At 40.8% G+C, this 25,481-nt stretch overlaps 1 protein-coding gene and 1 long non-coding RNA gene across 3 annotated transcripts in view; one reads left to right on the top strand and one right to left on the bottom strand.

Moving 5' to 3' along the window:
• The window catches only part of FNBP4 (formin binding protein 4), a 38,523-nt gene extending 19,203 nt beyond the window's left edge, over positions 1–19,320 (bottom strand). The window contains exons 1-12 of one of the 2 annotated variants that reach the window (XR_007478856.1): positions 19,029–19,320; positions 17,948–18,037; positions 11,991–12,127; positions 11,284–11,467; positions 10,525–10,672; positions 10,300–10,420; positions 8,494–8,829; positions 7,227–7,437; positions 3,596–3,720; positions 2,599–2,703; positions 1,558–1,691; positions 377–564 (exon numbers count right to left, since the gene is read on the bottom strand). Coding sequence is in view for 1 of the 2 variants with exons in the window: in XM_004264112.4 (XP_004264160.2) it covers positions 377–564; positions 1,558–1,691; positions 2,599–2,703; positions 3,596–3,720; positions 7,227–7,437; positions 8,494–8,829; positions 10,300–10,420; positions 10,525–10,672; positions 11,284–11,467; positions 11,991–12,127; positions 17,948–18,037; positions 19,029–19,251 (2,002 nt within the window). In the remaining variant the exon portion in view is untranslated. The remainder of the gene's footprint in view (positions 1–376; positions 565–1,557; positions 1,692–2,598; positions 2,704–3,595; positions 3,721–7,226; positions 7,438–8,493; positions 8,830–10,299; positions 10,421–10,524; positions 10,673–11,283; positions 11,468–11,990; positions 12,128–17,947; positions 18,038–19,028) is intronic. The other variant, XM_004264112.4, reaches the window with a different exon arrangement.
• Positions 18,748–25,381, top strand: LOC125965211 (uncharacterized). Its single transcript, XR_007478859.1, has 2 exons — positions 18,748–19,037; positions 24,941–25,381. It is a non-coding gene; the product is annotated as an uncharacterized LOC125965211 (long non-coding RNA).
• The last annotated feature ends 100 nt before the right edge of the window (positions 25,382–25,481 follow it).

Genomic DNA, 25,481 nt, shown 5'->3' with positions numbered 1-25,481 from the left:
GCTGGGCCCGTGAGCCATGGCTGCTGAACCTGCGCGTCTGGAGCCTGTGCTCCGCAGCGGGAGAGGCCACAGCAGTGAGAGGCCTGCGTACCGCAAAAAAAAAAAAAAAAAAAAAAAATACACCGGCTCATAATTTTACTTTTTAGCAGAGTCTGGCTGGTATCAATACTATGCTTACTTCCAACTAGTCACTACCTTAATTTTCTTCAATATAAGCCCTGCATTCTTTTTTTCTTTTCCTTAGGGCAAGCCATTACTTTTTAATTAGAAATTTATGTGATTATGATTCAAATTATTTTCTTTTACATGTTAATACAAGTCTTCTTTTTCCTCTAAAATAATTTCTCTCCAATTAATATAAGGTAAATTGTCCCACCTGTGGAATTCTCGGAAGAGTCTGTAGAATTTGAGTCAGTGCCAGTTTTGTCTTTCAAGGTCTGTTTAGGAAGAGTCTCGTCTCTACTTTCTTGTGCTTGGCTTTCTTCCTCTTCCTCCTCACCATCTGGGAACTCCCACTGAGACTCGCCCGACTGTTCGTTTACATAGAAATATCGTCTATGATCCCTAAATTACAAGAAAGAAAACACATGTTTTAAGACCCATTCTCCTACAAAGACACTTCCATTTGGTCCTGTCCCAGGACAGCAGTCTGCTCTCACAGGGACGAACCTCTTCTTAATGGACTGCTATTCACAAAGGCAACAAAGAGCTTTGACAATTGAGGATGGAGAACCAAGGATAATTCAAAGCTATTTGCACTGCCAGCAGCTCTGTGAATACAGCCCTGAGCCCTCTCACTCCAACAGATGACTTAGAAAAACACCTCTCACATCTTTTTTTTTTTTTTTTTTTTTTTTTGCCAATGCTTAACAGGGTTTCAAGTTTCATTAGCAAAGGGACTCAATCTCCTAGAACACTAATTTCCCTTCCAAAGAAGAGAACGAAGTTTGCGAAAGGTGACTCTTCCCCTCTTGAACCGTGGAATTCACATTTCATACTCTTGATACCAAACACAGTGAAAGCTAAAGAGAGGGAGAGGATCTGGGAGCTGAAAAATAAAAGAGCAAAGATTTCAAATAACGAAAAAAAAATCAAGAAAAGCCAAATATAAAAAGAAATGTTTTCATCTGACCTGCTGGCAGAAGATAGTAATCTTGTTCTTCATTCACATCTTCAGCCACGAAGTTTTCCTTAACTTCACCGAGGTTAATCAGGAGTAGTTGCTTCCAGAGGTCCTGTAAAGCGCACAGAGCTCTCGCATGCGCTTAACCCCCAAGCCCGCCCTACTCCGTGCAACAACACTCTGGAGTAAAAACCAGCTTTGTCCAATCTTGGGAAAAAATCCGTTACATGGAACACTTTAGACATTGCTTTTTGTTTCTCCAACGTGTGGCTGGCCCAAACTCTGCAAGTGCTCGGGGTGCTCTGCCTGCCCAGCACCGCTAACGCAGCTGCTCTCAGTCTCCAGAAAGGCTGTCAGGTCGTCAGGTGGTGGTGATCACAAATCAAGTCTGAGATGTCAAAGGTGAAAGGTGAAAAGGGGAGAAGAGTGCGTACCTGTCCCAGTGGCAGGACCAGCCTTTAGGAGTGGCGTTTATTTCATACTGTTTTAGTTGTTCTGCTGCATCCTGAAGTTTTCGTTTAAGGTAGTTTCCATTAAGAGCCCCTTCCCGCCAGTCTGCAATCCGTGTCTAAAATAAAAAAGCAGTAAGTTAAAGACTTATTATTATGTCAGGAGGCAGAGGTAAAAGGAACTTAAGTCTTCTGGTCCATGATGTATACTCTGGCAGCAGACTAGACCAAACGGGAAAAGAAATCCCAGCCTAAAAATCTTGTTTGCTCTTCAGAGTTCTCAAAAATGAGACTGGACCCCAGTACTGTCAAATCTCCAACATCTGTGAAAATGAGTAGCAGTAGTTTTGTTTTTCCCTTTGGACTATATTAAGATGGTTCCCCAGTAACTTTATTTTTTGGGTGGATAGTTCATTCAATTAAGTAATGTTATTAATCAAAATTAAAGGTTTAGTTCTCAAGGAAATCAGTGAGCTTCCTACAGGAATTCCTTACCTAATCCTATTTATTGTAAAGTACACAGGTTACAAATAGGATTCCAGAACTTCTCTTTTTAAGTAGACCTGTAGGGAATTCCCTGGCGACCCAGTGGTTAGGACTCCTCGCTTTCACTGCCGTGGGCCCGGGTGTGATCCCTGGTGGGGGAACTAAGATCCCAAAAGCTGAGTGCCACCCCTGCCCGTGCCCCGCCAAAAAAGTCTATAATGCTTTAACACTTACAAAGTACTTTCAACATTATGTGGTCTCATCATCACTATGAACAGAATTTTAATTTCTTAGAAAAACAGAATATATGCCAATTCAAGGGGGTTAAGTATCATCATCATACACAAACTCTCAGTATTTATTTCCATAATTATGTTTTGCTTTGGCTAATACATAGTTTTATTTCCTGGGTTGGTGGTTCAAATATACATCAAGATTAAAAATTTAAATTTAGGATTGAAACATAAATAAGACAGATTCCTCACACACACAGCATTTCATTCAAACACTGACTATTTATACTAAAAATGGCTAAATTACCTCAGTCTGTAAAAGCAGCACATGAAAGTTGGAGATGGACTGCCTATTAATGCCTAAGAATTCAAATTTACTTGTCAGGGTATTTGCCAGTTCTCCAATCTGAAACTGTAATGCAAGAAAGAAAAAAAAGGAAAAATAAAAACAGAGTCAGCAAAATTTTATTATGTAAAATCTTTCATTTATTGTTGCAGATACTAGAAAAATGGGTCTGCCTATAAACAGCCTTTCTCACATACCGCAACTAGTTATGTACAAGATAAAACCCTAATTTACAGTAAAATAATTCACATAACAAAGTGTTAAATAATGAGACAAGGTCAAGAGAAATTAGACGCACTATCTACTCTAATACGATATGGAAGTTGAAAATAGGTCCTAAATGACGTAACCCCCCATATTGTCCAAGCCATCATTTATCCATTACTAATTGCTTACACTAGCCCCACACTGAACAAAATTAATTCTCCCAGTCCCATCTACACGGCTGTACACTAACTGGTGAGTGGACAAACTCTTTCAAGTCAAAAGAATATGCTAAGTGGTTTTTCCAACAGATCACACTTTAAGAGCCACACACTTACTTGGTCCAATTCTTCTCATGACATTAGCAACAGAAATGAAATTGGAAACAAATATGCCTTTGTGTAAGGACAAGTAGTTCATACAGGAATTAAATTTGTAACTTGAGTCTCTTTAGTACTTCCAAACTAGAGAAGCCTATAGTTGATAAGCTACTGCTTTCCAATGGAGACTTACTTATAAGTAATTAAGCATTTAGAATTTATTTTTAGATAATTTCTCTACATCAAGTCAGTCTCATAGCTCCTTATTTCAGCCTTAAATATAACCTTTTCACCTAACCAAATAAATGATTTATATTTGGAGATAGTAAAGATTACTTTTTACTACTTGCTAAAAGAAAGTAGTTGGCCTATTTAAAATGGTTCGCCAATTTAAAAATACTTATTTGTCAAATTGCATTAAGTAATATACATACTTTCAAGTCCTGTTCTTCTTCTACTTTAGGTGCTGTTTGTACTTTAATCTTTTCTGGAGATTCTTCTACTTCCATCTCTTTGTCCGAATTTTCATCTACTTTTTCTGAATTTTCAGCACCAATTGCTAAAAAAGAAAATATGTGAAATTAAATCAAAAGGACTGTAAACAACGAGGTCCTACTCTATAGCACAGGGAACTATATTCAATATCCTCTGATAAACCATAATGAAAAAATATAAAAAAAAGGATGTCTATATGTGTATAAATGAGTCACTTAGCTGTACAGGACAGATTGGCACATTGTAAATCAACTATACTTCAATAAAAAAAATAAAATTAAAAAAAAAAGGACCAATACTAATAGAGCCCCAAATACATTTTCTTACCCCGTAGCAAATATCTGAAAGTTATTAGTGCTCTCCTTTGCCTGTTTTCTCCTTACATGTTAAGGAAGCCCTAGTGACTTATCAACCTACTGTCTCTAAAGAGCCAAAAAATTTAATCCTTTATAATCACCTTTCTTTTTTTTTAAATAAATTTATTTTATTTATTTATTTTTGGCTGCATTGGGTCTTCATTGCTGCACACGGGCTTTCTCTAATTGTGGCGAGCGGGTGCCACTCTTCATTGTGGTGTGCAGGCTTCTCATTGCGGTGGCCTCTCTTGTTGTGGAGCACGAGCTCTAGGACTGCGGGCTTCTGTAGTGGCAGCACGCAGGCTCAGCAGTTGGGGTGCACGGGCTTAGTTGTTCCACAGCATGTGGGATCTTCCCGGAGCAGGGCTCGAACCTGCGTCCCCTGCATTGGCAGGCAGATTCTTAACCACTGCACCATCAGGGAAGCCCCTATAATCACCTTTCTTAAAATGTGTCTATATACATGATTTACTTTGTTTTACCACATTACCAAGAAGTTTCTGCTTTCCCTTCCTCCTTCATCTATTAATCTTTTCTAATCTTCTCTTCCAGAAAATCATGGCTTCAATTATTTACAAAAGCTAGAATATCTAACGGTTCTTTATCAAATGGGTTTTGATAAAAAGGCTTTCAGGGCTTCCCTGGTGGTGCAGTGGTTAAGAATCCTCCTGCCAACGCAGGGGACACGGGTTCAAGCCCTGGTCCGCGAAGATCCCACATGCTGCGGAACAACTAAGCCTGTGCGCCGCAACTACTGAGCCTGCCCTCTAGAGTCCGCGAGCCACAACTACTGAGCCCATGTGCCACAACTACTGAAGCCCATGTGCCTATAGCCCGTGCTCCACAACAAGAGAAGCCACTGCAATGAGAAGCCCGTGCACCGCAATTAAAGAAAGCCCATGCGCAGCAATGAAGACCCAACGCAGCCGAAAAATAAAAACAAATAAATTTATTTTTTAAAAAAAGGCTTTCAAGACCAGAGCAGCATATTAAACTACCAAATAACTCCCTTCCTGAACCGGTTAACACCTGTAGACAGCCTTTATTGGACCTACCTACTCTTCTGGTTGGTGCTGTCTGCTGGTAGTGGGAATCTCCAAAAAAGAATAGGTAGGTTTACCACATACTTAAATGGACTAAAAGATATGAACTCTTTGTTATGTTTGCTTAACACCTGCTTACCAAACATATACAATGTAAATCCATCACAGACTAAACTGTTTTCAGTCCATCACAGACTGTTTTTAGTCCATCACAGACTAAAAACAAACAAAAAAACAAATTTGAGTACCTTTTCTTAACGCTGGTTAATATTTGATCTAGAGAAGAAATGTGACTTTAATATCACTCTCAACAGCTTTCATTAGCCTAAAATTTTGTATTAAGTACTTAATCTTTTCATACAATGGCCTTGTTCTTTTTATTTGATCATTAATATTCCTTCTGCATTTTCATGTTGTCTAAAACCAAATCTTTCTACTCTCTCACTTACTAGTTTATAGTTCATTGGTATATTAGACATCTTACAGTTGATGGCAGGTTTAAGAATTTAACAATTTTAAGCACTGCTAGAGCTCTAAGACTTGATTATTTTGGAGGGCAGTTAGGCAGGATCTATCAAATGAAAATGCATATACCCCTTGACCTAGCAATATACCACTGGGAATCTATACTATAATGGTACTAAAATCTGCATAAAGATAGATGTACCAAGATGTTTACTACAGCATTATTTTAATTGCATAGTATCATTAACTAATGAGTATAATATATTTAAAAAACAACATGAGCACTCAAGTAACTACAACCCAGCTTAACAGAAGACTATTAATAACACCTCGAAGCTCCCTGTGCCTCTCCCCCAACATGTTCACACCAGACACACCCTGATGGTGTTGGTAAATGCCTCTACTTTCATCATGGATAGATCTTTAAGCACAATATTTCTGCTTATTTTTCAACTTATATACATGGAGCACTAACATATGCATTCTTCTGTGGCTTTTTAAATTCAACATTATTGTTCCTGACATTAATCCATGTTACTGCATATAGCAATGGATCATTCATTTTTTTACTGCTGCTTAGTATTCAATTGGAAGAATACATCACAATTTATCCACTACTCGTTTGATGGATATTTGAATGGCTAGTATTTATACTTTTTTGGGATAAAATGAATGTAATATTACTTCTAAGAGTGAAACAAGGACACAAATGTCCATCAATGGGGAAAGAGTTAAATGAAGACATCTATACTACTCAGTAGTTAAAAACAATTTTCAAGACCTTGTTAAACAAAAAAGTATGTCTAACAATCCATATGGTTAATCTCACCTATGGTAAAATTTACATATGCACATTACACACACACACACACACAACCACCAACGTATATTAAAAAAAGAGGAAAAGGTCTAGAAGAATATATGTAGATAAAAAAATAAAGAAAACGGACCTCAGGGTAGGGCATGAAAACAGTGAAAAGACGAAGGGGGGAGGGGCACCTTTAGAATTCTACTTCATATTCTTCTATATGGTTGATTGGAAAGAAAAATTCAAGGATGTTTGCATTTATTTATTACCTGTTTTTGTTTACTTGTTATTTTTAAACTGTAACCTATAAGGTACCTTCTGCTTGGTACACTCAACTAAGGTTTGGTGATTAAAATTAGTTAGTTCTGGTAACAGACTGCAAAAATGCAGCAGGTTCTCCTCTATATTACCCTGAAGATGACTTGGGTCCTCATGACAGTACCAGACTATCTACACACCAAACCAAAGGCTGGACAACTTGTACACAGAGAGGGAAAATGAGGCTGGGTTTGCCAGAGGTGGGCCTTGCCTGCCGTGTTTACCAACTGGTAATAGAGAGGTAAAGAGAATCCACGGTCTTTATGCAGATTATCATGACAATTACTGTAGTGAGTGATAAAAAGAAAAGGGAGGGAGAGACCCAATCTCATTTTTTGTTTTTGAGGGAGAAATTATTCCGAATCAGTAGTGAATACACAGCCCGATGGATTCTAGCCTCTCAATTTCTTACTGCTCCACCAGAGGTGGAGCAGGAAAAGGCAGAAGTTTCCTTCCCCGCATTTCCTAAAAGGGTAAAAGTGCTATATCCTTCTATTTGCTGAAGAGAAAACAGAAAAGGGTAAGAGGGATTTCTCCTCTACATCTTTCAACTCTCAAGTTTAATTAAAGCACAAATTACCACTTTCTCCATTTTCTGGAGTCTCTCGTCCAGTTTTGCTAGAACTCCGGCTGGTAGATTCTGGACTGGTAGCTCGAACAAACATCTTCCATTTTCCTCTTTTAGACATAAGTCTACGCATTCCATCTTGAGATGCTGGCTGGCTGATATCAGAACACGGACTAGACCCTGACACACTACCATCTCCTTCCTCCAAGGCTCGCAGCTCTGCCTACGACGAACAGGAATTAACTGTTTACCAACATTTATCTGTGTGAGTAGCAAGAATGACAGCCATGTGTTTTTGGAATTTAAATCCTCTGAGGACAATAAGTATTTTTTAATACATTTTTACATCAGGATTGATCATTATGCTCCAAATTCTACTGTTACTCAATAAATGTTTACTCATGATTACAGTTAACAAATACTGATTTAAAGGGTATAGGTTCTAAAGATCCATGAACAAATTTTCTAATACATGTACACAAAGGATAAAGCTCAACTTTCGCTGGTCCCTCTCTATAGCTTCAAATTTTTCAAAAGCGGGAAGCTTCAAAGTGATTTACTGCTATAACACCTGTTAAGACTTTGCTTCGTATATACTCAAGGCAGCAGTAGATAAAACTGTTCCAAGAAAAATCAGGGCAGAAAATAAGTAAAAATCAACTTCTCAATCAGAAAGTTTCCTGTGGACCATTTATCTTAGAAGGAAAGCACATGAAATAATGGGTTCCTCTTAAACTCTCCTGTTATCTTCCCACAAGGCCCACTTTTCTTTTTCCTTTTTTTTTTTGGCCGCATAGAAGTCTGTGGAATTTCAGTTCCCTGACCAGGGATGGAACCCAGGCCCAGGCAGTGAAAGCGCCAAGTCCTAACCACTGGACTGCTAGGGAATTCCCATAAGGTCCACTTAACTATACACACAATACCACAGGTGATCATTGGAAGTCAACTTGTACTTTAACTATTGGGTTAAAAACCAAATTATCACAAGAATTCGCAATGTTTGTTTGTTAAGAAGCTAAACCAAAGATATACATTACTTACTGTATCTATCCTTAAATCATAACAACGTTAGTCTTTATTGGTTGTCAACTACCAAAAGCATCATCAGGGACCAAAAGAACTACAACTCCATAGTTCAAGTTTTTATTACATAAGCATATCTAGGTGAAAGGATAAGAAAAACAAAATCCCAACGATGGCTGTAAACTGAGCACAGCAATCCCAGAGTATGACAGTTCCGAAGGAAGAAAATACATCTAACAGAACTTCAAACACTTACTTTTTTCCTTTCCAAAACCAGCTCCAGCTCCAGGGTATCTTGTTCTTCTTCCTCTTCACTTTCTCCAGACTGAACAACACTGCAAATATCCTCCTGAGTAGGGTCTTCCACACCGTCCAATAGACTTTCGTGTGGCTTTACTATTGTTGCTTCTTCTGTTGTACTTGTTTCTTTCTCTTCTGAAACTGGCTCTACCTCTTTACAAATTACTTTTCTTCTCCATCTCTCTTCTTCCTCTTTTATTCCCTCAGGCAATAAAGGAGCAAGCAGTGATGCTGCCACCCCTTTCTTCTCCTCCTCATTATTTGAGAGAGCTTGAATTCCTTCATTCACTTCCTATAAAGAATAAAATAATTTTGCTTAACTTTCAAAGAAATCTCACCTAAATATACAGTACATTTAATTGTTCGTGTTAAAAACGACCATAGGGCTTCCCTGGTGGTGCAGTGGTTGAGAGTCCGCCTGCCGATGCAGGGGACATGGGTTCGTGCCCCGGTCCGGGAAGATCCCACATGCCGCGGAGCGGCTGGGCCCGTGAGCCATGGCCGCTGAGCCTGCACGTCCGGAGCCTGTGCTCCGCAACGCGAGAGGCCACAACAGTGAGAGGCCCGCGCACCACAAAAATAAATAAATAAATAAATAAAAATAAAAATAAAAACGACCATAATTTTCAGTCACTGGATATTCTTAAAAACCACTGACTCCCATCAGATTAGTGTACATGTTTGTACCATTTTCTTTACACATGTATAATGGAAACACTGCTACTTTAGGAAGGCAGTATTACAGTTCTGGGTGGGACTCGAACATATCTTTTCTTCTATTCTCTGTACATCAAAAGGCAGACTAGTAAGAAACAGAGGCAGATTTAAATAAGATCAGAATCTTGCCAGTTCAACACATGACTGGATAAATCTTCACCTTCCTCTTCTGTATGATGAGATAACTTAAATATGCTGTGAAGGTGATTCAGAGGAAAGTGAAATATTTCTAAAATGAAATGTGTGATTTCATTTAAAGTGTCTACCTCCTCCACTGGGATATTTATTCTACCTCCCTCTTACAGGTGTAAAGGTGAACTTATTCTGTAAAAGCATTTTTTTTTTTTTGCGGCGCGGGCCTCTCACTGTTGTGGCCTCTCCCATTGCAGGGCACAGGCTCCGGACGCACAGGCTCAGCGGCCATGGCTCACGGGCCCAGCCGCTCCACGGCATGTGGGATCTTACCGGACCGGGGCACGAACCCGTCCGTGTCCCCTGCATCGGCAGGCGGACTCTCAACCACTGCGCCACCAGGGAAGCCCTGTAAAAGCATTTTTTGATACAACTCCGTCATCGTTCAAAAATTCAAGATAAATTAAAATTCAACACATTCTCTCTGTAGAGTACAACTTACTTTTCTTACTGATGAGATTACAAAAATGGTCAAGTTTTATTAGTAGCAGTTTTTAAGGTAGCCAATCTTTATATTTAAAAAAAAAAAAGGTGGAATCCCAAAATACAACTATTCTGAAGCAGAGAAGGGGACCCGAAGCGTTGCCTGCTTGGCTGCTCCCATGTCCTTCACAATGACTCAAGGAGCCTCTATTGCACCCTGAAGCTCCAAAAGCACCACTGAACTGGGTAACTGCTATAAATGCCATATAATAAACAGACACAGATTATGTAAAACTTTAAGAAACAAAATGTATACTGTTTCACATCTATGCTGTAAAATATTAACAGAAGGCTTATATACCTGTGACAGAGTAACATTCAAGTTCTTTAGATGTGAAAATAAGCAGATGAGGTAAGTTGTAACACTGACCTTTTTAACTTCTCGCTTGGTTATGACTGGTGCACTTTTACTACTGGAAACTGAAATATTTTTCTCCTTAGTATACATGTCTGTATTTACCACAAAACTAGCTTCAGCACCTGTTACGGAACTAAAAAAAATATACTTAGCAAGAGAAACAGAAGGCAAATATTATCAGCAAAAGATAAGACTCTGATTTCCTTCTAGTAACTTTTTTTTCAAGTCTATTCTTACCTGGGCTGGTAATGTTGTAATCCCTGCACCTGGGTGGCAAGATACTGGGGTAATTCCCAAGTCACTTCATTTGTTTGTGTGTTCCAATAATAATAGCATCCTGTGTTCTCATCCCAGACCTCCTGCCAATCTCCCATCTCAATTCCAACTAGAAGAAAATGAAACAAATTTTAAGAAGCACATATTCCCACACAACTCTGACCTTCTATCTCAAGTCAACTCTAAAGCTATAACAACCTAACACAGCACTGTTAACAACTGGGCAGGGCACTTCTCTGTTGTGGAGGCAGTCCGATGTAGTGTTCACCAGCATCCTTGCCTCTCCCCAGTCGATGCAGTAAACCCTCCTCTCACCACCCACTACCACCCTCTGCTGTGACTGACAGCCAGAAATCCAAACACTGTCAAATGTTCCCTGGGGGGGCCACTCCCCCCTCCTCGGTCATCTTTGCAAACATGGTTTAAAAAAGCAGTTTGATAGTTGAAAAATGTATTCTGAATCCCAAAATATTTTTAAAATAATGGCTTTTATTATTTACCGAGCATAATCTGCTACTGGTTAAAAGGCAAACAATTATCTTTCAGTAGAAAAAAATATACCCTAGCCGTTCTCATTTTCTAAATACTGTATTTAAGAAACCAGAATTCTAAAGTCTGGGGCTAAAGCACACAGGCTTTCACCTTTGGGAACCTCAATGCCTAGAACACCTTTAAGAACTACACTTTAGATTTCTTTAAAACTCAAAGGATCAAGTTTACCTCCTGCCAGTGAACACTGAGTATCATACTGCCACCCTGCAGTCTGGGTTGAGTCTGTCCCATTTGGGGTAGTGGAAGAAAGGGCAGATGTTGATTCCTTTGGCTCTGGCCGAGGTGGAGTTGGAGGTGGAGCAGAAGCTCCTACAGGAGCTACAGGCTGAGGAGCTGTTATAGCATCAATCTCCTTTAGAATGAAAATAGTGACAAATTCATTAATCACATTAAACCAGAAAAATGGCCATCACTTTAAAAAAAAAAAAAAATCCCCCACACACAGGGTTTTGACTTGAGAAGCTTAAGTCTCAGCTTCCCAAGTCAAAACCCTCCTCTTGGGCTTCCCTGGTGGCGCAGTGGTTGAGAGTCCGCCTGGCGATGCAGGGGACACGGGTTCGCGCCCCGGTCCGGGAAGGTCCCACATGCTGCGGAGTGGCTGGGCCCGTGAGCCATGGCCGCTGAGCCTGCGTGTCCGGAGCAACGGGAGAGGCCACAACAGTGAGAGGCCCGCATACTGAAAAAACAAAACAAAACAAAACAAAAAAAACCCTCCTCTTCCCCATTTTTCTCATTACAACTGTCACAAAAAGAGGAGATGGGGAGAGACTAAAAAAAAAGGAGAGACAGACATAGATTGACAAGTAGGCTAACCACTTGAAATTCCGATCCCAAAGTGTTCAATAACTAAAAACCCAAACAAAAACACCACTAACCGCTAGGAAGTTGGCCAATGTACTATCAATATCAGCTGACTGGTTTCCATTTGCTTCCTTAGACTGTGCTGGTTTTTCTGAAACATCACTCTCTTCATCATCACTGTCAGCATATGCACCAAGTAAGCACAGACCTCCTGGAAACAAAAAGGTAAGCAACGTTTATAACAATGTCAAAAAGTCCTAGGAAGTATCCAAGAGAAAATATGATTCTTTAGCCATTTAGTTTACTTGTAGAACCTCAAAAAAGTCTTCAATGAACTACCAAAAAGAGGTACAAACTGACTATGCACTTAGAGCTAATAAAATCAATCTGCATAGCAACTTGACATCCTTTTCAAAATATATGCTCAATTATTCAACCTCATACTCCCTCTGTCAAAATAACACATAGTATATCCTGATTTTAGAATTTGTTGTTTTACGTGTCCATCTCAAACAAGTAAACCAATTAGGGTTTAGTAAATGAAACAAGGAGATTTTCAAAGTGAAAAACAAAGCTCTTTTTCAATGATTTTTTTTCCTCAAAAAAGAAGTGACAAATTAAAACAGAACCTAACATGCTAGGTTAGCAACAAATACCCAGCTAAACAAAAACCCAGCTAAAACCAAAATTCCCACTCAAATGGTATTAGGTATGGCCTCTGTGATGCTGCAATGCAATTTCCTTCTTAAAAAAAACTGAAATTATACACTTTTTTACTAGTTGATCAATGCTTATGCCATTTCCTTTTGTATCACCTATGGCTACTCTAATGTTACAATTAAGTGAGCATATATACCCTCTTCATATATCATTTTATTATAATAGGTATATGAAATATTTAAGTCTAGCTAGACTATGCAGCTATTAATAAGACTAAATTTTCCAGTGCCTTGGTAACTGAACAGATTTATCAGGAGGTAAAACCTAGTTTTCTCTGTCATAATTCTGTAAACAAATTCATGGATTCACCTAAACATGAACACAAATTGCTTCATTTATCATACAAAAGTTCACATTCATTGTTTTAGCCACATAAATTTCACCTTCATTATTTTTTTAGTATATAGCTAAGTTGTTACACTATCAATTTCCAAAATATTATTTTAAACTGATTAGGAAGATTCTTAAATGGATATTTCACAGTATCTCCATTTTCCAGTTACCAAATATATTATATCTCATTTTGGGGGTGGGGTCATACCAGTCAATTTTCCACATTTTCTGAACAAGAGATAAAGATAGAACTACATAAGACATTTCTGTACAGAAAAAATCTGCATTTTAGTATTTAGCACTGATGGGTTTTTCAGGGAAGGCGGAGGATGGGAAATTTATATTTTTATATAAACACACTTCTTAGTTGAGAGACAATAATCACTGGCCTTAGTTCTTTAATTCTGTATCTTTTGGTAAAAGATTCCAACCAGGTGAGCCGTGTGGAATTTTGACTACAAAATTCCCAAGCAGGGGTAATTCCCCAGGCTCAGAGTGGGTCTCTAGGGCAATAGGTTTAGCCAAGGGCTTCCCTGGTGGCGCAGTGGTTAAGAATCCGCCTGCCAATGCAGGGGACCCGGGTTCAAACCCTGGTCCGGGAAGATCCCACACGCCGCAGAGCAACTAAGCCCGTGTGCCACAACTACTGGGCCTGTGCGCCTAGAGCCCGTGCTCTGCAACAAGAGAAGCCACCGCAGTCAGAAGCCAGCGCACCGCAACAAAGCATAACCCCCCGCTCCCCGCAACTAGAGAAAGACAGCGGGCAGCAACGAAGACCCAATGCAGCCAAAAATAAATAAATAAAATAAATAAATTTATTTTTTAAAAAAAGGTTTAGCCAAGGCTCCACCTAGTCTTTTTCTCTTCAACTCAGAGCTTTTCATATTACACACTTAAAACCTCTTCCAAACTCCTGATAACATAATGACAATTAAATAGCAAAGTAAATGAAAACGATTAAACGCAGCATTTGGGGGAAAGACACATACTTAATACTGTTAGCGACACCATAAACTGATACAATATTTAAGAACAATCTGGTAACATATACCAAGAACTACAAAACTCTCAAAGTTTCTTATAGCTAGATAATCTCATCTCTGAGAATATAACCCTAAGAAATAATTACAAAAATTGTTTTGCACAAAGCTTTTAAGAGCCTCATTTAAATAACCAAAAACTGTAAACAACTCAAATGCTGTCAAACAGGGGACGGGAAAAGCAAATTCCAGCACAGTGCCAGATGCAATATCACTTTATGATTAATCAGACCATTATGGGATTACATAAAATGATGTTAAGGGGACAAAAGGTAACTCTAAAGGAATAAAAGATAAAATCAAGTCATGAAACAAGTTCTAATTACATCTCTGAAAATTTATTCTATACATTAATAAAAACAGGCATGCATTTAGAATAACACTAAAAAAAAATCTCACAATACTATACAAAATTGCATAATCTTAGAAAGCCAAAAGCTTCACAGGACCAGGCTTCTAGACTACTACTGAGAAGCTGTTGCTAAATGAAGCCAGAGGAAACAAGGCCAATCTTCAGAGCCAGTCCTTAGCAGTCTTTTTTGAGGAGTACTGACTCCTCAAACCTCAATATGCTTACCTCTAATGGATGGTGCCACACAATTTGCAAATTAACTAATGATATCGGGCAGTAAATTATTTATTTCTTAGATATATACTTTACTTTCCTGATAAGCTTCAAACAGTAACTGTGCCTTATGCCCCTTAGAAACTATTTCCTCATAACACTGAACAGTGATTTTTAACTCTTTTGGTCACAGAAAGCTATTAACAATCAAAATGATAAAAGCTGTGGACCTTCTCTCAGGAAGACACACTTGAGTGTGCAATTTCAGGGGATTCACAGATGTCTGACACTCATCTATGGAACCACATTAAATACCCTTTTCTAGAAGATGCTTAAATACTGTTGACTATCATGGTAGTCTGTTGGCCTAATTTAACAGAACTTATTCTAAATTTTCCCTTAGATAATTTCAAATGCATTTACCATAATATCTGTTAGCATAAAAATACTACATATGCTTCTCTACTATATTATAAAAGCATATTTTAATAACTTAAAATTTCATTTAAATTTCATTTTTGTGCAAAGAAATTCAGCATGTTTATAGTGATAAAAGTAAATTCTTTAACTAAAATCATCTTTAAAAAAATATATCAAGGGACTTCCCTGGTGGCGCAGTGGTTAAGAATCCATCTGCCAATGCAGGGAACACGGGTTCAACCCCTGGTCCGGGAAGATCCCACGTGCCGTGGAGCAACTAAGCCCGTACGCCACAACTACTGAGCCTGCGCTCTAGAGCCCATGCATCAGAAGAGAAGCCACTGCAATGAGAAGCCCGTGTACTGCAACAAAGAGTAGCCCCTGCTCGCCACAACTACAGAAAGCCCGGGTACAGCAAAGAAGACCCAACGCAGCCAAAAATAAATAAAATAAATTAATTTAAAAAATATATACATATATATATCAATTCTTGAGTATCTACAGTTTCACAAAGCCATGCAAATAATAATGGAAAATTGCTTCCCTTTTGTTTTCGTTAAACTTTTTCCTATGCGTATACCAACTAGTAAGTAAGAAATGAATAAAGCTGATATATTCTTTTTTTTCTTTTTTTTTTGCTTAGAGGAGAATTTATTGCCTTAAGTCAAAAAAGAAAAGCGGTATCTCAACCCAACAACTCAAGCGTTCACCATAGGAAACTAGAAAAAAATGAGCAAACAATTATAAAGCAAATAGAAGGAAAGAAATGATAAATATTAAAAGCAGAAACCAATGACACAAAAAAATTAATAGAGATAATCAATGAAACCAAATTTGATGCTAGGAAAAGGCCAACAAAATTGACAAAACTTAGCTATATTAACCAAAAAAAATAAGAGACAAGACACAAATTACCAAAGCCAGAAATGAAAGAATGGACTTCATAACTGACCTTACAGATTATGAGAGAATATTCTGAACTAATTATAGCAACAAATAGACAACTTTGTTAAAATAGACAAATTCCTAGAAAGATGCAAATAACCAAAACTGAGTCAAGAAGAAACAGAGTATCTGAAAAACCTAAATGTCCACTGACAGAAGAATGGATAAAGAAAATGTGGCACATATATACAATGCAATACCACTCAGCTATTTAAAAAAAAAAAAAAAAAAAAAAAAAAAAAAAAAAAAAAGGGGGCTTCCCTGGTGGCGCAGTGGTAGAGGGTCCGCCCGCCGATGCAGGGGACGCAGGTTCGCGCCCCGGTCCAGGAGGATGCCGCATGCCACAGAGCAGCTGGGCCCATGAGCCATGGCCGCCAGGCCTGTGCGCCCGGAGCCTGTGCTCCGCGACAGGAAAAGCCGCAGCGGTGAGGGGCCCGCGCACCGCAATAAAAAAAAAAAAAAAGAAATAATGCCATTTGCAGCAACATGGACGGAACTAGAGACCATCATACTAAGTGAAGCAAGTCAGAAAGAGACAAACACTACATGATATCACCTATATGTGGAATCCAAAATATGACACAAATGAACCTACCTACGAAACAGAAACAGACTCACTGACATAGAGAACAGACCTGTGGTTGCCAACGGCAGTGGGGAGGGATGGAGTGTAAAGCTGATATATTCTTACGCCGCAGTATGAAGCTGAACAGAATGAAAACAGTTCTGTTCACAAGGCACATAAAGGTCTGAAGTGCTGACTGACACTGCAACCAAGGAAATTTCTCGTAGAACATTTAAATTCTATCCATTGCACATAATCCTTAGAAGACCCAAATGAAATAATATATGTAGTTTACAAATACAAAATGCTATTTCCTAGTTCTGGAATTTCTCTCACAATGTAGTTTTACCTTTTCCAACCCATACTTTTTTTTTAAGTGGCAAATACGGGGTAGGGGGGAACAAGCATCTATTATTTCAGGTGTCACATAGTACAAAAAGTCCTGCAAATTCAGAAGAATAAAATTACTACCAATTATAGAATATTTAGTATCAAAACATATTTTAATCTTTCAAGATACATAAAGAGTAGAGAAAACTAACATTCTTGGCACTTGCTGTGTTAGAAACTTATATATATTGTTCAATTTAATCATCAAAATAATTAGGGCTGTAAGATCTATTTTACAGATAAATGATGTCCTGAGGTTTTAGTATGAATGCTAGAGTGGTGATTTGAACCCAGGTTTGTCTACAAAACCATCACTGCAAATATTCCTTCATGCTTAAAAAATAATCAATAAGAGCAATTTTCAGCTGCACAAACATTTGCTAGGTACCAATCAAAGCTGTGTGTTAGAGAAATAACACAATGAAAAGACACTGTTGGTGTCCCTAAAGAATGCCAAGATAATGGGGAGCTAGAAAACTAGTTACAAAAGCATCAGTAGAAAAAGTAGTACAAAGTAATTTGGGTACAGAGAAAAGGGAACAGCAAATTTTACATTGGTTAAGGGACTTCCCTGGTGTCGCAGCGGTTAAGAATCCGCCTGCCAATGCAGGGGACATGGGTTTCAGTCCCGGTCTGGGAAGATCCCACATGCCGCAGAGCAACTAAGCCCGTGTGCCACAACTACTGAGCCTGCGCTCTAGAGCCCACGCACCACAACTACCGAAGCCCGCGTGCCTAGAGCCCGTGCTCCGCAACAAGAGAAGGCACCGCAGTGAGAGGCCTGTGCACCACAACGAAGAGGAGCCCCCGCTCCCTGCAGCTAGAGAAAGCCCGTGCGCAGCAATGAAGACCCAACGCAGCCATAAATAAATAAATAAAAAAAATTTCTTTTACATTGGTTAAAGTATATATACCAACAAGCCCTCACAAAGATTTAAAATTTCCATTTTATGGGAGGAATATAAATTAGCAACACTGAAACATTCATCAAAACACTATATACAAACACGGTTTGATCCTAATGTAGAAAAGATGAAAAAAAAAAAACTATACCTGTTGCTTTAACGGCAGTGGGCCTGGTGGTCATGACTGGTTTGGGAGGATTCTGAACTCTAGGAACCTCCACCACCACCTCCTGTTCATCTGAATTTAAAAAAGCAAACAAAAGAAAACTACAGTCAGACGACGGAACACAGAAAAAACTATACAGGTGACAAAACAATCTGTGACTTCTCAAGTCTAGATTTCATCAATTTAAAAACAGGGTAGCTGTAACTCATCACTAACCCAAATAAAGAAAACCAGTATAACTAGAATCTTCCATCTGCCTAGTGGCTTTAACATTAAGAATTTAAACACCGTATATAAAAATTACATCTGAAAGAATCCAAAGTTAAAACACACACACAGAATAAATCTTCTCCAGGCTACCAGAAGGCTTTTACGAAAAGCACAACTAGAGCATTTTTTTCGCAAGAGCCACCCAACGTGATTTTTTTTTGTTTTTTAAACCTGAAATGGTCGGGGCTTTTCCGGCGTCTGGCCCCTGCAGTATAGCCCAGTCCGGTTATTCTTAACCCAAGTACCATTCTAGGGATAAACACAAGTACTTGGGAACCCACAAACACCACCTCTCCAGGGATTTTTGGGAAACCTGCCAACTAGGGGTTACTTACATTTTAGCTGGCATAATAAAAATGGTATGCTCACTTCTAAAGGGTCTCTCTCAATTTCAACAAAAACGAAAAGGAAAAGCCGATGCCGTGTAGGAAACGGCAGGTTCCACGGTCACCAAACCTAGGACGCGGAAACGCATACTCTCACATTTACCCCGTAAGTTATTCAAAGCCAAGAATAGACGTTGAGCAGACTGGGCGCCTGGGCCAATCCCTGCACCAGAGATGGCGCCTCTGGGTCGGCTCCGGCCGGGCGCACACGGCTCCGCCGCCCCTTCCGCAGCTTTGGGCTCACAGCCTTCCTCACCGCAGGCCGCACGCAACAGGCCTCGGATGCGGACGCCGCCCGCCCGGGTTTCTCTTCCTCCTAGGACTCGCCCGAGAGGCCTAGGCCGCGAGCCCCGAGCTCGAGTTTCGGACGCCCCACCTAGGCGCCGCGGCCCCTCGCGCACGCTTACCTTCTGAAGGTGAGTCGTCCGGAGCCGCGGCGGCAGTGACCGCGGTCGTTGTCGTCGGCGTCGCCGGGGCTGGCTGGCTGGGCGCCGCCGCCGCCGCCGCCGAGTCCGGCTCGGTGTCGGGTTCCGGATCTGGGTCCCGTCCCGGCGTGCTGCTCCGCGGACCTGGCGGAGAGAGCTGCAGGATAGGCCTACGGCCGGGTACCGCCCGGGACTTCTTCCCCATTGCGAGCCCGAACGCGAGCTGCGAGCGTCGGGCAACCTAGAGGGGCGGGCGTTCGGCGCGACGCTGCGTAATCAATATTCATACACTGCGACACCGCCTCCTAGAAGGATCCGCTTTTAACCGGCGGAGCGTGCGCCCGCGCAAGCGCCTTGGGCCCCGTACACTCTTCTGGCTCCTCCCCCGGGGGGGAAGGAGGACTTTACCCACGGGGCTAGACGATTGGCTGTTTTGACACATTGAAGAACCCGGTAGCCAATGGACAAGGAAAAAGGGTTAGAGTCAAGCGAATAGTACGGAAGGATGTGAGTTTAGACTTGCTTCCAATTACGTCAGGCTCCACCCATGCGGTTTTTGCGGAGTCTTTTCTCTACCGTCTTGTCCTCCATTTTGTACCCGTTCTTGCCTATGTGTTTCTTGTCGTTTGTCGTCCAGGAAGCTGTGCTGCTTTCCAGGCCCTTTCCCAAGTTTCGCCCTGATTATTGTGGCTTACTTTGGATATAACATTGACCATTAGGTAAAATAGTAGGTCTTTTATGGTTTTGTGAAGTTTTTCTTGGGGCACAAAGATGACGTCTCATCGTGTGGCTTATCAAGTGGAAAAATATCACGACATAGTGCATACGAGGGTAGAGCCTAAATTGTGATGGGATACAGGAGCCTTCCCAACGTGGCCGCTTTCATAGATTTATCTTCCTTTAGCACTCTCCTCTCCCCTGTCCCATTCTGGAGCCAGGCACTCGGAGCGGTTCTCTCACCTTTATTCCTTCACACTAGTTGGAAAAACTACGGCATCGTGTGGCAAAATTATTTTCCTTCCTCAAGACCCGTTGCAGGCATAACATCTCTGAACCTTTTATCTCAATGCTGAGCCCCTCCCTAGCAACTTGACTTACCGTTGATACTCGTCTCCCACTTCTAAATTGAGTTTAAGAAATCCAGTGGTATATTTTTGGCCGCACCTCCCACCAGGGATTGAACCCACGCCCCCTACATTGGAAGCTCAGAGACTTAACCACTGGACAGCCAGGGAGGTCCCCAGTGGTATATATTTTTATATTCCCAGCGCTCACTCAGTTCTTGCTAGAGCATGCTAATAATATGTAACATTTATTGACCACTTACTATGTGTCAGGTACCGTCTAAGGACTTTATATGTAGAATTGCATTTGATTCTCACAACTTTATAGGGTAGATATCATTATTCCTAATTTATAGATCATATTCCTCATTTATAGATGAACCCTTAAATTGGTTGCTGAGTGCAAAAGCCATGAAAGCAGTGACTTGTCTATTTTGTTCCCAGTATTGAAATGCACTTTCTGGAACACAAGCACTCAGTTTTTGAATGAATATAGTGCTTGAATATATACAAACTAGAAATAAGTAGCAAGAGTTCTTTCCTTTTCTTACCTATGGGAGGAATATCTGGATTAGAGTGGTTTGAGATTAGACTCCCAAGACTTCTGAAAAATTAACAGCTAGAAGCAGGGGAGAATATGCTGTTTTGAAGCTGTCACCAATGATTTCTTTCTCTCTTCCTTTCTTTTTTTGATTTATTTATTAAAAGAAGTAGTTGATACACAGTAGTTGTACATAGGAGTTTTGAAGCCAAACATCTGGATTCAAAACTCAACCCCAGCACCTTCCAGATGTGATTGCTATGACAAGTTTCTTTTTTTAAAACAAATTTATTTCATTTATTTTTGGCTGTGTTGGGTCTTCGTTGCTGCACACGGGCTTTCTCTAGTTGTGGTGCGCAGGCTTCTCATTGCGGTGGCTTCACTTGTTGCAGAGCATGGGCTCTAGGCGTGCGGGCTCAGTAGTTGTGGCTCTTGGGTTCTAGAGCACAGGCTCAGTAGTTGGGGTGCACGGCTTAGCTGCTCCGCGGCATGTGGGATCTTCCCGGACCAGGGCTCGAACCCATGCCTCCTGCATTGGCAGGCAGATTCTTAACCACTGTGCCACCAGGGAAGCCCTCTCACAAGTTTCTTAACATCCCTAAACTTGTTTCTGCAACTGTAAAATGTTAGTGATAGTATCCATAGAGTTGTTGTGAAGTTTAAATTACATCATAGTTTTAAGCTCTTTGTAATGCAACCAGGAACAAAATAAGCAATTATTCTATAGTAGCTATTATTACTACTAATGAGCATTTTGTTTACATGAAAGTCCAGATCCTATTATAAAACTGGCTGTAAACAAGTGAGATTATGAGCTAAACCACAATGCATAGAAATGTGAAAGGCTGTTTTCCTTGGGGGAAATTTATATTTTTGGAGGTAGCTCTTAATGTTTGTAGCCAGGGTTCTCGACCCCAGCTGTTTAGAGAACCATCTGGAGGGTATTAAAGCAATATAAGAATCTGAATCAGGGCTGAGAGTGCAGGGCTCATATCAATTTTATTTTAAAAAGCTCTTTATTTTAATGCTTAGCCAGGGTTGAGAACCACTGGCTTTAGAGACATGTTTTACTGTTTTTGGCCTCAGAGAAGGTATTAGGATCTGAACCAAGAATGGACAAATCATGGCTAAATTACGCCTGCTTTTTATTTATTTATTAAAAAAATTTTTTTTTTGGCTGTGCAGCATGGCATGTGGGATCTTACTTCCCCCAACCAGGGATTGAACACACGCCCCTGTAGTGGAAGCATGGTGTCTTAACCACTGTACCACTGGGGAAATCCCAGGCCTACCTTTTAAAGGGTTGAACAAACAAAACAAAAGAATGTCTGACAGAGGACTGCCCTGGTGGTGCCGTGGTTAAGAATCCACCTGCCAATGCAGGGGACATGGGTCCAAGCCCTGGTTCGGGAAGATCCCACATTCCGTGGAGCAGCTAAGCCCATGTGCCACGGCTACTGAGCCCACATGCTGCAACTACTGAAGCCCGTGTGCTCTGGGGACAGCGTGCTGCAACAACTGAGCCCGTGTGCTTCAACTACTGAAGCCCTTGCACCTAGAGCCTGTGCTCCATAACAAGAGAAGCCACTGCAATGGGAAGGCTGTGCACTGCAACGAAGATCCAACACAGCCAAAAAAAAAAAAAAAAATCCTGTGATAAACCATGATGGTAAAGAGTAAAAAAAGGATTGTGTATATGTATGTTTATATATATGTATGTATGTATAACTGAATCACTTTGCTGTGTAGCAGTAATTAACACAACATTGTAAATCTATTATACTTCAATAAGTAATCAATTAAAAAAAAGAATATGTGACAGAGAACTGTGTAGACTATAAAACCTAAACTACTTATCTGGCTTTTTTTTTTTTTACGTCTCCACACAGGGTGAGTAAACATGGTCAGTCACTCCCTTTAAAGAAAAATTAGGCCTGCTCTTTGATTGCCGGGGACCTAAACAGCTCTGGAATTAGTAAAATCAAATTATCAGAGCTTACATTTGACAAGTGAAACCTGGGAAGAACAATCATTTAAATAAACATGCATTTTCAAATATATTTAGTTATAATCACGACTGGTGGGCGATGTCTTTACTCTGTATTTGATGTTAATTTCAAAAGCCAACCTTCCTAATCCATATTAAAGCTCTGGCTTTTGGAACTTCAACATGAGATATGCTGCAGAGGAAGACTGTCCACAGAAATCCCAGCTTCAGCAGTGTAGAATGAAGTTTTAGGGTTGTGTGTGTTAATTCATCTAAATTTTATCATGTAAGAAATTAATAAACTGAAACCTCAGACTTCCCTGGTGGCGCAGTGGTGAAGAATCCGCCTGCCAATGCAGGGGACACCGGTTCGAGCCCTGGTCTGGGAAGATCCCACATGCCGCGGAGCAACTAAGCCCATGCGCCACAACTACTGAGCCTGCACTCTAGAGCCCGCGAGCCACAACTACTGAGTCTGCATGCCACAACTACTGAAGTCCGTGTGCCTAGAGCCCGTGCTCTGCAACAAGAGAAGCCACCGCAATAAGAATTGGCTCACCGCAATGAAGAGTAGCCCCCGCTCGCCACAACTAGAGAAAACCCAACGCAGCCAAAAATAAATAAATGTAAAAAAAAAAAAAAAAAAAGGAAAACTCAGTTAAATAGTCTTGGGAGACTAGGACTGGGAGCTCTCATGCCCTGGGATGATAGCAGAGCTCAATAGGAAGAAAACTCTTCTTTCCTAGCAAGGACTCAGCCAATGAAAAGCCAAGTGCTTTGTTTACTATAGCTCTCCCAACTCCCCCCCCCTTCCTCGCTCCTTCCCTTGCCCTGGGGGGACTTGCACATGGCATGCCTTGGTTGCAAGACCCTGGATTGCAATTGTCTGATGATTCCGAATAAATCTATCTTTGCTGGAGAAATAACTGGCAGTATATATATATATATTTTTTTGCATTACGCGGGCCTCTCACTGTTGTGGCCTCTCCCGTTGCGGAGCACAGGCTCCGGACGCGCAGGCTCAGCGGCCATGGCTCACGGGCCCAGCCGCTCCGCGGCATGTGGGATCTTCCCAGACCGGGGCACGAACCCGTGTCCCCTGCATCAGCAGGCGGACTCTCAACCACTGCGCCACCAGGGAAGCCCCTGGCAGTATATATTTTTTAGGTCAACAGTCATTATTGTCTCACTCCCAACTGGGTGTACTTTGATCAATTCAATTCTGGGGATAAGCCCCAGGAGGTAACAATCAGGTTTAAGGGCTCAGTCCCACACAAGACTGCCCTTACTACAGAAGCCAGCTCCACATGAGGTCCCCATGCCACTCACACTTCTTTCTGGCTATAATATCAGGGGTTCCCACGACCTCCTCACATTTTTGAATTCTCTAGAAGCATTCACAGAACTCAGGAAAGCACTATACTTATGATTCCAGTTTTATTATAAAGGACACAAGGTGAGGGACTTCCCTGGTGGTCCAGTGGTTGGGACTCTGCGTTCCCAATGCAGGGGGCCCAGGTTCAATCCTGATCAGGGAGCTGGATCCCACATGCTGCAACTAAAAGATCCTGAACGCGGCAATGAGGATTCCACATACCACAACTAAGACCCAGCGCAGCCAAATATTTATTTAAAAAAAAAGATACAAGGTGAGGTGTGGGAGGGAGCACAGAGCTCCCATGCTGTCTCTCTGTGGAGTCCTCATGTCACCCTCCCAACACATTAATGTGTTCTCCAACCAGGAAGCTCTATTCAGCCTTGGTGTCCAGTTTTTACTGGGACTTGATTACATAGGCATGGTTGATTGACTCACTGGCCACTGTGACTGTGACTGAACTCAATCTCAAGCCCCCTGCCCTGTCCTTCTGGCCCAAAGTTCTAACCCTATATTCACCATCACAGGGTGGGTCTTCCTGGGGACTAGCCCTATCCTGAAGCTATCTAAGGGCCCCCCTGCCAAGAGTCACCTTATTAGCATAACAAAGACTTCTTTCACTCAGGAAACTACAAGGGTTCTATAATCTCTATGCCAGGAATAGGGGAAAAAGATCAGATATACTCTTTATTATACCACATTATTTGACCTTGTGTGTTTCATGGAAGTTCATTTAAACCATGAAGCCTCATTTACTGGAAGAAATACCTACTTTTAGTCTCTAGAAACTGGCATAAGTCATTTGAACAATAAATGTCTTTTGATGTTGGAGTTCTGTGCAGACACAGGAAGGTATATTCTTGTGGCTTAGGGTTAATGATGAGCCGATTATATTAAAAAATAATGCAGGACTATCTTTGTTTTTAGGTACAAAATTGGAAAGAGCTGTGAAGATTAAAAGAAATGTAAGTGCCGTGGAGCAACTAGGCCCGTGAGCCACAACTACTGAGCCTGCGCGTCTGGAGCCTGTGCTCCGCAACAAGAGAGGCCGCGACAGTGAGAGGCCTGCGCACCGCGATGAAGAGTGGCCCCCGCTCGCCGCAACTAAAGCCCTTGCACAGAAACGAAAACCCACCACAGCCAAAAATAGATAAATAAATAAATAAAATTAAAAAAAAGAAATGTTAGAATTTTCTATAATATATACTGTGTTCTAGTAGAAAATAAAAGTATTATTAGGTTGAGGTAAATTAGGTTAATTCTGTTACCTAGAATGTGTTCACTGATGGGCGGCTCTGTAGAACAAATGAGCTTTCTTAGATCACAAAAATCATAGCAATAAACTTGGTAAGAATGGTCAATATGAAACTCCGTGTGCCATAAACTCTATTATTAACAGAAATGGTACCTACTTTTATTGTCACAGGCTGGAAAGGTGTAACCTTACTAGTTACAGCATGCTAAATTA

The sequence above is a fragment of the Orcinus orca genome, chromosome 8 (genome assembly GCF_937001465.1).
Source record: "Orcinus orca chromosome 8, mOrcOrc1.1, whole genome shotgun sequence".
Taxonomy (NCBI): Eukaryota; Metazoa; Chordata; class Mammalia; order Artiodactyla; family Delphinidae; genus Orcinus; species Orcinus orca.
This window is presented reverse-complemented; position numbering and strand designations above follow the sequence as displayed.